Source organism: Juglans regia, chromosome 4 (genome assembly GCF_001411555.2).
Source record: "Juglans regia cultivar Chandler chromosome 4, Walnut 2.0, whole genome shotgun sequence".
Taxonomy (NCBI): domain Eukaryota; kingdom Viridiplantae; phylum Streptophyta; class Magnoliopsida; order Fagales; family Juglandaceae; genus Juglans; species Juglans regia.
In genome coordinates, this window is record NC_049904.1 from 12068649 (window position 1) to 12080595 (window position 11947).

Consider the following 11947-nt stretch of genomic DNA (forward strand, 5'->3'; position numbering starts at 1 on the left):
GAAATGTCATATCTTATGTTCCATTTTGTCATTTTTCATACAACTATCATTTTCGAAATGTGCCACATTTTTGCATATCATGAAAATCTTATTTTTTTAAGTATTGCATAAAAAAGTTATTTTTATCAAGACTTCAAAGGCTAGGATGGAGAATTATCCTGGTAAAACTTCTTTATTCACTCTGGAGTGATTAAATATGGAGTAGTAACCCATGGGTTGACGAAGAATAGCCATCAGGCTTCAGACAGGTTCTTTTTAAAGAACGTCAGAGTGAAGTCATATGTTACGACACCTAATGCTAGTGGGTGTACATGTTATGATTTTTACAATGTTTATGATATTTATATTACCAATGCATTGAGAACGAGCTTATAGACAACGTAGTTTCAACGTGAGTTGTGCTACGGTTACCGAAAAATACTCGCAGTGCATATGGAGAACTAAGTTTTTACGATGAAAGTGAAATTATGTTCTTTGTGAGAAAATGTACATCCAAAACCTATCTTTTTGAGAAATCTGAATGTGAGACAAATACAATTTTTTTTTCTGAATTGCATGCATTTTATATTTATCATTTTTCATGCATAGACTATCTTTGTGCACGTTAGTTGTCTAACTTACTGAGATTTCAAGTAAATCTCACCCTTTGTAGACACACTATTATTTTACTCAAAATGATAGAAGTTGTAGATGCAGATTGAACCAATGGACTAGTGGATCAAGAGGATTGAGGAGGAACCAGACGTCGACAAGAGACTTGATCTTATTTTGATATTTCTGAGCTAAAATCATAATCAAACCAAATAATGTTCCTTTTGAGTGAGCCGATTTCTACCTCTTCAAAAATCATGCCAAACCATTTTGGGAAAATATTAACATACTTTGAATCCAATCATAACTTGCATATAATCATGTTGAAACTTCATCATAGCAAGATCTACCCAAAATTTAACCAAAATCTCACAAAACTTTCAAAGTTCATCACAAATCTCAAAAACTGTCAACACTGAACCTTTCAACCAAAAACACTAACTTTCATCTATCAAAACTCCAAGAATAATTCACCAATACACATCCTAATAAACTAGACTCAATGCTAGATAAAATGTAAGAGGTTACAGCTCAAGAAAATACTTGCCCAGTTTTCTATCAAGCTCTCTCTAGGTTTCTCTCTTGGAAAACATGTAAAAAAATTCAAAGTGTGGGAGGCAAATGGATGAGATGGTGGCATATAGAGGAAGGGGCTGACTTGGTGAGTGAGGGAATGATCAATTGATGAGAGGTTGGCTTGTGAAAGTGAGTAGAAAATGGCTGAAGTGTGCAGCTGTTTTCTACTGCTGCAAGCCGAGTGGGTGAAGGGTGATGGGGGCTTGATTAACTTACCATCAAGGCCCTATTTTGGCTGTTCATGAGGTAGCATGACAACCATGATATAACCTTGTAAGGATAAAATAATATATCAAGGTTTAGATCACATGCTATATATGTTTGTTTTATCAAGAGAAATATTTTAGTCATAAAATAATTATATAAAAATAACTTTATAAATTGACGTGATTTGATGTGATGTATCAGATTGTAAAATTATTTTTATTATAAAATAAATCTAACGAAGATCATAAAGTCATATTAATTTATGAGTTTATTTTTATATAATTTTTTTATATATGTAATAATTCTCTTAAAAAAAAAGATATGTAAAAGCTTAAAACATGTGGACAACTATATATTAATTCCTTTGGGCATAAAAGAAAAGGAAATAAAATAAGAGAAAGACGCGTGTAGACAATTAGGCAACTTTCAAAAAAATAAGAGCTGGCCGTGATTGCACGATTGCTAAGCTGCCGGTCGTTAGTTTAATAGGCTGTCCACAGTGTCTGCGAGGAATTGGAACATCCGCCGCCCAACTCATGGTTGCCAGCCTTTTGGAAGAAAGAAATAGAAAAATAAAAGAGTTTTTGAGACAGAGAGGGAGAGAGTTTTACAAACTCCAAAGAGTAATGGACAGAAAGTGAGAATCTTTTTCGCTTGGTATAATCCGTCTGAAACAAAAAAACATTTTTGGGTGAGAGGAGAGGTAGCTGGATTTGTTATTCCTAGATCAAACAACATTTTTCTGTCTCTCTCTTTCTCATCACCTGTCTTTCTAACCCCCACTACAGGATCACCATCCCATCAAGTAAATTTGTATTTCTTGTGGAGATATTTGGGGGCTGGTCTGGTTATGCAATGGATGGAGAGGAAAAGAAAGTGGGGTTCCGATAAGAACGAGGTTTTCTTTGGTTTGGAACAGAAGTTCTAATCTTTGTTCTGGGTTGTTTTTCTTCGTGGTGAGAGTATGGATTCAAATGATAAACCCAAGAGGCTCTACAAAGTTTGGAAGGGAAGCAATGTAAGTTTCTCTGAGTCTCTATGTCAATTGAGCGTTAATCTAAATATTCTGTGATTTTTAAGTTCATAAATTGAATTGGGTCATTTTTCCTCTACTATTTTTGGGTTGGTATACTAAAGACTGACAATTTCATCGTTTTCATTTTCCTTGTATTGGGTTCCATTCTTAGTTGCACGTGTCTGGTTGGTGATTATTTGGTTTTAGATGCGAATTTTTTTTTCTCTATATCACGATGAGTGATTCTCTATTACTACTTTTATTTTTTATTTTTTTTTATAGGTAATCAATAAGTTTTATTCATAGAAATAGGCACAGCCCAAGTACACAGGGAGTATACATGAGAAGCCTCTATTACTACTTATCAAGGGAAAAAACATGATCCTCTATTACTGATAACTGACAGTGCTAAAATTGTAGTAGTTAGGGAGTTAAGAATATAGGTGATTGGGGACAAGCAAATGGAAGAGACGACGCTGATTGTGGAAGTCTCTGGTTGTAGGTTTCTTTTGATTATTATCTTACCACGCTACCAAAGCATAACTAGTGACATTGCAGCATGATTTGTTCACCAGAAGGAAAAAAAAAAAAAAAAGGAAAGAAGAGTAATTCTTAAAGTTTTCTGTTTTTCCTGTTTTGGTTTGTCAAGGCCCAAGGATGGGAGAAAAGGATTGGAAGTGTGAAAAAATAGCTGGTCCAAATTTTCTTTTGGGAATAAGTGTAAGGAAATATTCTAACACTACATTTTATCAGTCCATACAACAGAGAAAATGCGAGAAATATTTTGTGAGTTCTCTTATTTTGTGGAATAAAGGAAGTTTCAAAACATTCATTCTGAGGCCTGCTACAACTTTCCCTGAAACATAGGTGACATTTGGAAAGAAATTTAGAACTAACTAAGAAAGTATATTATAATCTCGTTTGCTCAATATTGTTTTCTCTTCACTTATTTATTCGCAACAGAAATAGAGAATGATATAATTTTCTTTTCTTTTCTTTTCTATTCTTTTCTATTGCTTGTTATTTTATTTTATCTTGTAGAATGTGAACCAAAATGAGTGTAAAGTTCTTTTCCTTCTCTTTATTTTCTCTCAACTCTCTTCATTTTATTCATTTTCCTTCTTTGCTCTTCTTCATTCTGTTTATTCTTCTAAAATGGGAACCAAATGAAGGAGAGGGTTTATTTGATTGAAACACCATTTATTACTTGACTTTATGTTCATGTCAACCAGGGTAGTGTTTCTTTTGATCTCTTGTCCCTTGTGGATATTGTGTCCATGTTTGGATTCAAAACATCTATAAGAACATTTTTCAATTTTTTTTCCACTTTCAATTGAAACATCTTTTCACAGAACAAATCTCAAAAAATGATTTTCATCTATCATTTGCATCGGTTCCTGTGATGAAAACACTCAAAAATAAAAAAGCTTTTACAAACCTCCCCCCACCCAAAAAAAAAACCTTTTGGAGAATTTTTGACCAAACATCTTCTCAATGGGGTGCAGGATTTTTCAAACAGCCTCATAAAATTATATCTCAAAAAAATTTATTAATCCATATAAATTTTATACAGGCCCCTTCAGTTAAAAAAAGCCATCTCCAAAAGTTTTATCAGTGGTAGTTGTATTGGCAATTTGATGAAGTTCTTTCTATTGATCTGTTTATCCATACAAGTACCTTTTCTCAAGTGCATTACTGGAGATAGTGGTGCCTATATACAAGCTGATTATCCATGGGGGATTCTGAATTTAGCTCATGTTCAAAGGATTATGCTTATGCCAATTCTTTGCTCTCTGTCTCTTGCTGTCTTTGTGAATGTGAATGTGGGTGTAATGAAACCTTTAAATCCAATTTATTTATATCAAGGCTTATTGAATTGGTAAACTTTTCTCAGTCATGTCATGCCCCCAGAAAATAATAATAGATTTCTATACCTTCTAATAATAACAATGATGCTGGTGAATGACTAAACACACTATTTACACACAATCTATCATGTCGTGCACAATTTTTCCCTCCCTTTCCCAAGTTAAATTGTTTTTAAATTTAAAAAATATGAATTTATGAAATTTTCTTCCATTTAAGATAGTTGTGTGGCTAGAATGGATGCTTACACTTTCATGTTTTTGCAGTCTATTTGTATATTTATTTTTTGCGTAATAGTGAGTGGAGGTCTTCTTGTTTATTTGCTCTTACTTGATGTGTGTGTTTGTGCACATAAAATTCTAGAGAATTTTATTTTGGCTGATTAAAGAAGCTACCTGTTAAAGTATGCCTACTACTTTTGCTTTCTAAATGAAGATCTGGAATCAATGTGCCATACTTGCACTGATGGAGCCTTTTCATGGTTTTGTCAGAAATTTTTATGTGGTGGGAGATTGATATTTGGTCCTGATGTTGCCTCTCTATTTCTATCCACGTTCCTTATTGGAGGCCCTGCAATTGCTTTTTGTATAAATGTATATCTTAAGATCAAAGATGACAACGACAAGAACCATGGACTTTGGTGTTCTGTGTTGTTCGTGGGCTCAATCCTAACTGTTTTGGTAAGTTTTTATATTTGATGTGCATCTCCTAGTAGTGATGATGGTTTCCAGAACTATGCATGGTCAAAGCCAGAGAGAGTTAGAAAGGGGGGAGTCCTGTGTTGTTGACTCAATTCATACAGGTGGGATGGCAGATGGAATTTTCTCAATTAAAATGAATTGAATATTCAGGTACCGCATAATGTTCAAAAACAGGGAAAAGAACCATAGTGAATGCCCACATGGAAATGGACTGCCTTAGCCTTTTTCTATGCCCCTTCCTCCAAAGGTACAAGTCACAGAGAAAACTAGGGACTAGTTTCATAAGGTTTTTTGATATGGCTATGCCGGGGTTGCCCTCGGGTAGAGATCCAGTGTAGTTAGGGCAGTGCCTGCAGCTAAGAGGACTAGAAAATGTGACCACAGATCATGGTTGCAGTGGTTCAGTACCTCCTCCCCCATAACTGGCCAGTTAGCCTTGGAATGAGTCTGTTTTGTTTTAGTAGCTTGTACTGGCTGCTGCAAGAGCAGTTCTTTTTCTATGGATTTTACAAAATTACTCTGATATTCTTTTACCAAGTTTCTGTACAATGCCACATATGAACCTTCTCTAGGATATGATTCTATTCTGAACTTGGGACAATCTCCATCACTCGCTATAAAAATCAAGATGCAGTGATGTCAATTCCATATTTGTGATCAAATTGCCATGAGATAATTGTTTCTTCATGCCTTCTCTATGCTTACGATGACTGCTCGTGCTTCACGTAGTATCCCTGACTGTTGTCAACCTTGGTGCAGGATTTAACATTTCTCTTCTTGACCTCTGGAAGAGATCCTGGAATAGTCCCTAGAAATTCAAGGCCTCCAGAGTCAGATGAAGCATGTGAAGCAACTACACCATCTATGGAGTGGGTTAATGGTAGAACCCCTCACATGAAACTTCCCCGGATGAAAGATGTGATTGTGAATGGTCACACTGTCAAAGTGAAATACTGTGACACTTGTTTGCTCTACCGCCCACCTCGTAGTTCGCATTGTTCCATCTGCAACAATTGTGTCCAGAGATTTGATCATCACTGTCCATGGGTTGGTCAGTGCATTGGATTAGTAAGTTCAAATTTTCAGCTTGCAGTATTTTCATAAAGAAAATATAAAAGCCCAGTACATCTTAAAGCAATGCAGTGGAAGTAGGTAGAAGGCTAGTACATCTAATCACTACGAATGCACCAGGTTGAAAATGGGAAGGGTAAAGTCTTCCCAGTCGTGTCCCTATATTATATTTTATATCCCAAGCTCTTTCAAAACCTCATTTAGGAGATCTCTCTGAACCACTTATCAAAAACAAATTCTCTCCCAACCCATCGTACAGAGTTGGAAAAGCCATAGCCACCCCAAACTTATCTGTTTTCTTCAATGATCTTGCTTGGAGAAAGATGAATCGAATGATAACAGTCATTCAAGGATTCACATTACAATGAAAATTTTTTTTTCATTATTTTTCCCTAATTAAAAGCATGTGAATCTCCAAAATTCTTTTGAAACCTCTTGCACTATTAAGTATTAGTTTTTTTTATAAGTTCTATTCAGTATTGCAACTGTATTTTCTTAAAAAACTATTAAGTATTAGTTTGATCGTTTTTTAAGAAAATACAGTTACAATTTGCAAAAATTGTCTAATTTCTGGAGAGTCTATACCAAGCGTATACCATATGTTGCATTTATTTTCTCGTGCATTAATAGGGCATTTAGAATTCTCCTCCTGGGACCCATGTCTTTGGAAGAAAAATAAAATTGGTTGCAAATGACACTGATGTTTGATGTCAATCAAATGCCCAAGTTTCTATGATGGTATGGAGTGAATTTTAAAATGTTATCACCTATGAGTTGGATAGCACCATCTGTGGTCTCTTTGTTTGGGATAACTGCCCCTCCAGCTCCTCCAGTCACTCTTTGTTAGAGGACACGCCACTTCAGATTTTATTTCTGTCAATTGTGAGGCTACCTAGGTGAACTGTTATAAAACAACTGTCACGGGCCAAACCCAATCACTGGCATTGTGGCGCCTGTTTTGGAGACCCGCCAATTAGTAATCTCACAATGAGAATGTGCGTGCAACCATGTAAAATGCAGGGAAACAACAATTGTCCAATATTAGAGCAGCAATGCTTTCAGACCTTTGCAATTAGTATGTATCCTGATTACTAGGGAAACATTCTTATGACGATATTAATTAGCAATCCTGGTCTGACTTGTAAAGTTTGAAGAAAAACAGAATTTATGTAAGAAACATGGTGCAAGTAATTTTTTTTTATAAGTAAACATGGTGCAAGTAATTTAATTGATAGGAAGTGTGAGATGTAAGGTTTTAAATTATATTTATTGTTTCATCATGCCTTCTTCTTTAGAAACTAACAGTACATCTAAATGTTGATCTGGTTGCAGCGTAACTATCGGTTCTTCTTCATGTTCATTTCAACATCAACCATCTTGTGCATACATGTCTTTGTGTTTTCTTTGATCAGCATTCTTAAAAAGGATGGCAATTTTTTGAAGGCTATACCACATGATATCCCGTCAGATTTTCTCATAGTCTACTGCTTCATAGCTGTCTGGTTCGTCGGTGGTCTTACAATTTTCCATTTCTATCTGATTTGCACAAACCAGGTAACCTTGTTACTCAAAATACATGACTGTGTATATCATTTAGGTGCTTCATCATCTTTCAGTCAGATGCCTATCCATGAACGTAGCTGATGTATAGGGTATGAATAGATTTTGAAACAGATCCTAACATATATAAGGCGTTTTTTTATTTGTTATGAAATATGTTCTGGAGAGCTTTTTCTAGTTTACTTATGTTTGGTGAAACTGAAATCCCTAGTCAGTAGAAAATCTTTCTCTGGTCAGGGGAGAATTACACCTGAATGGGAGTTAACCTACTTAATGAGTGTTAACCTGCCACCGATGGACTATAACCTTCCCTTCCTGCCTACCACTTTTCTCAACGATTGAGAATTCATCATAGAAGTAATCTTGCCATAATGTAATGGAATCTCAAGAAAGAAAAGATAAATGGAAAAGAACCCTCCCATTAGCCAGTAGGAATTGAAATGATCTCCCTCCTAGCTCTAGTTATAGCATGATGAACAAAAGGAACTGGTACTAAGATTAACCAGCTGGCCTGATTTTTGTTCAGAACTCAAAATAAATTACAATGAAGTCTGCACAGATCTCTTAGAGCCGTTAGTGAGTATGAGATATAATCAACAAAAAGGAGATAAGTAATAGGTTGAAGGTTCACACCCTCTAGAAACATGGTTCCTCCCCAAAACATCCTCCTCCATCAATTTGGGCAGCCTACTAATTTGTTCTTCGCTTGAATAAAAAGGAGGTAAGAAAGAGGATCACCCTTCCTTGGTTCTCTAGTGGAAGAAAAGAATCCCTCATGAATGCCATTAAGCAGATAGATAAATTAGGATTCGTGATGAACAAAAGGAACTGGTTCTAAGATTAACCAGCTGGCCTGATGTTTGTTCAGGACCCAAAATAAATTACAATGAAGTCGGCACAGATCTCTTAGAGCCGTTAGTGAGTATGAGATATAATCAGCAAAAAGGAGATAAGTAATAGGTTCACCCCCTCTAGAAACATGGTTCCTCCCCAAAACATCCTCCTCCATCAATTTGGGTAGCCTACTAAATTGTTCTTCACTTGAATAAAAAGGAGGTAAGAAAGAGGATCACCCTTCCTTGGTTCTCTAGTGGAAGAAAAGAATCCCTCATGAATGCCGTTAAGCAGATAGATAAATTAGGATTCGTGAAACACTTTCTGTACAAGACCAATCCTGTCATCACTAAAGCCAAAATAAGAGAGAACCGGAGACGAAAAAGACCAATTCACTAAGGTCAAATGCTTTGGCCATGTCAAGTTTAAGAACTAACTTACCCGCTCAAGGTTCCTTGCTTTAAACCACCCATTAAAAGAATAGTTTTCTTGCCTGAACTATATAATAATTTTATCGTGAAATTAATCTTCTCATAAATCAATCTTCCCTCCACAAATGCCCCTTGACTATGAGATACATGTTTAGGGAAAGAGTAGTCTTAGCAAAGATCATGAAAAAATAAATTCTAGGAAACTTAGCATAAACTAATTTGCCTAAAAGCTGTAAATTCCTTTAGATTCTGAACCTTTGCCACCAGTATAGTCAAAGTAGTGTAGGCATAAGCGAGATCACCCCCCTTGGAAGAACTCCAATTCTGCAACATACATCTCGCTCAATGATAAACCAGCAATGATTATAGAAAAAAAGAATATAATCCATCGGCACCAGCAATGATTACAGTTCGGATTCTTGTTATCTGTCACAAAAGCTTAGAGTTGTATAACTTAACTGCAAAGGTACCTTGGTCAATTCTCGAAAGTTAACTAGTGTTCTGTTATCTAGTCTCACAGACTCACATATGTAATTATCTTTAATTTTGTTATCTCCTACCATTACGATCTGAATCTTCTTGTCTTTGTAATTTGATTCTATGAACAAATAATTTTCTGACTTATTTTTACAGCATGACCACAAAACACAGCTTCTGTTATATAGGTCCTGTAATGAGTTTTCATTTCGGACATCATAATATATAATGTGTTTTGCTTTGTGAGTAATGTGTGATTTCTTTAGAAAATAGAGAGAAGGAAAAAAATTATCCCAACTAAGCCTTAACTCAAAGAGAGCATTGTTAGCCTTTTATTGTGGAAATCCGTAAGACAAGCAAAGAAATTTATCCCATTTTTTCAGGAAGGTTGCCTAGGTGCAAGTCTATACCGGGCTTCTACCGGGGCCATCACGTACCTTTTCGTATAAAGTTTCACTAACTTGTGCATATCCGATATGTTGTTCTTTTTCCTTTTCTTTTTTTTTTTCTTTCTTTGTTTTCCTAACAAAAAGGTCATATGTATCTACTATCTGCTTCTTTTTTCTTCTTTCTTTTTTCTTTCCATTTTTAATAGCTTATCCTCCAAATTGGATGAATGACAATTGTTGAATTAATTATATTCAATCCTTTATTTTTTGGTTCATTTCAGACAACGTATGAGAACTTCCGTTACCAATATGATAAGAAGGAGAACCCATACAACCAGGGAATGAAGAAAAACCTCAGAGAAGTTTTATTCTCTAAGATTCCGCATTCCGTGAATAAATTCCGATCATTTGTGGAGGAGGACGAACATGCGGTGCTGGCGTTTGTGAGTCCGAATCTTGGGGAAGCTACTATTAGCCCAAAGGAGAAAATTGACATTGAAATGGGAACTAGGTGTGCAGAGAGCAGTGGTTTCTCGCTTCCTGAAATTTTGCGAAATTTGGACTATGATGATTTGGAGGAGAATATGAAGAGTACGGAGGAAGAACAAAGACCTGCTATTGATGCTTTGCCTGTTCAGCAGGAATCAAAACAATCTATTCAAAGTTCCATTGGTGAAGATGGAGTGACAAAATTCATGCAAAGCTCATTAATTGCAGATGAAGTGACAATGTCTATTCAAATATCCTCTTCTGGTGATGGAGCTGTTGAATCTGACCAAAAGTCCGTGGCTGTCAATGGAACTAAAGCAGTCGAAGAAACTGATGAAGGAAATAACCCGCACCAAACCATAACATCAGTTTTCCAAGCATAAAGGTTTTCCCCTATTCTGACTCTTCTTGACTTCTATTTTTATTTTCACCCAAGCATCTGTTGTTTTGGAACAGAAAACTTGTTCAATCATAACTAATGTTACTGTTAAACAATGCTTGTTTTGACAGCAACCATGAGAAACTTGGTCCATCTACATCATACCCAAAAAATATTATCCCTAGTAGTTCTAACGCTTTGCTTACAGATAAAGCAGCTTCCAATCAAAGTGCATAGTTGTAGACAAACGGAACGTATATTATATTTGCTTCTTGTGTTTTATTACATAATATGTTTAATAAATGACATGTCTCACCATGGGCTAGATCTGCTTTGCTCCCATGAGTAAGTTGAAGTTTAGTGCCATTCCATGGGCAATATTTACTATAAATCACCTTTCAAAGGCCGCTAGAAGATTGTTTCTATTTTTTTTTTCTTGAAGTCGTAACTGGTGTAAATCTTAACAGGTTTAACTAAATAGTCAATCTGCTTTAGCCATAAGAATTTGTAACATTTGGATTGTTGCAGGACATTCTTCTGTGGCTTGTACATCTAGAAGCAGACAAGGATTTCTTTGTTTTTCTAGGATTGTGAGTTCCCAAATGCAGCAGAGGTTGAAATGATGCGCAGGAATGTTAATTTTGCTGGAAAAGAAGAGGAGATTGTTGGTCCATAGGCGTTTTTCGTCAGTTAATGTTCCACCTCTTCTGACTAACGATTGTAAATTGTTGTTGGCTGTAAAGAAAGAAAAGGAAAGATAAAAATACCATTTGTATTGAAAGAAAACCCGAGAAAATTCACACAGACGCTCTCTGATTTTTTAAGGAAATTAGCACCTCCATTAAGTTTCTCTCTTTTGAATGAATTCTTATGGCACATACTTCCCCTTGTATTACAACAAACAGGCTAATGACCGTCAACTGTAAATTCTGTAATTCCCAGCTAAAACAGCGTGTCCCAACAACTTATTCGACAACCCAGCCTAATGGCCAATGACAGTAACGCTTAACAATGACAACCCAAACAGTGTAGTGCTTTTCATTACTTTTTCATTAATATTCACAAAATATCTGAGATCACTTCACCAACCAAACGCAACTAACTCCCATCAGTAAAGAAAAACACCACGACATAGGCTGTATCTCGTGCAAGACAACCTCCACGCACATGTAGGCTGTATCTCGTGCAAGACAACCTCCACGCACATGTGCTCCACTTCAGTCTTCGTCCTGAAATGTCATCACTTACTTTACCAATTCTTCACCTCACTTTTTGTTAATTTCAGATAGTGCATATTCTTAGGACAGTTTAGTCTAATTGAATTGAAATTATATTGGGTGAAGTTTATATTGAAATTGGGG

The 11947-nt window shown here is 35.8% G+C and overlaps 1 protein-coding gene across 3 annotated transcripts; it reads left to right on the top strand.

Moving 5' to 3' along the window:
• The first annotated feature begins 1833 nt into the window (after positions 1-1833).
• On the top strand, positions 1834-11445 carry LOC108992588 (probable protein S-acyltransferase 4). 3 transcript variants are annotated; one of them, XM_035689817.1, is made up of 7 exons: positions 1834-2077; positions 2163-2392; positions 4747-4935; positions 5716-6024; positions 7360-7581; positions 10000-10592; positions 11115-11445. In XM_035689817.1, exons 2-6 carry the CDS (start codon positions 2339-2341, stop codon positions 10588-10590), a joined length of 1365 nt encoding a protein of 454 aa, XP_035545710.1. In that variant the 5' UTR covers positions 1834-2077; positions 2163-2338; the 3' UTR covers positions 10591-10592; positions 11115-11445. The 3 variants fall into 3 exon arrangements, with proteins under 3 accessions (XP_035545710.1, XP_018822727.1, XP_018822729.1); XM_018967182.2 differs by having other exon boundaries at positions 1834-2392; XM_018967184.2 differs by lacking the exon at positions 4747-4935 and having other exon boundaries at positions 1834-2392.
• The last annotated feature ends 502 nt before the right edge of the window (positions 11446-11947 follow it).

Excerpts from the sequence above, each read along its gene's own strand:
- LOC108992588 (XM_018967182.2), top strand. The coding sequence starts at position 2,339 with ATGGATTCAAATGATAAACCCAAGAGGCTCTACAAAGTTTGGAAGGGA. Across the intron at positions 2,393-4,746 it reads AAGTTTGGAAGGGAAGCAAT|AAATTTTTATGTGGTGGGAG; the intron begins GTAAGTTTCTCT and ends TGGTTTTGTCAG. Across the intron at positions 7,582-9,999 it reads ATCTGATTTGCACAAACCAG|ACAACGTATGAGAACTTCCG; the intron begins GTAACCTTGTTA and ends GGTTCATTTCAG.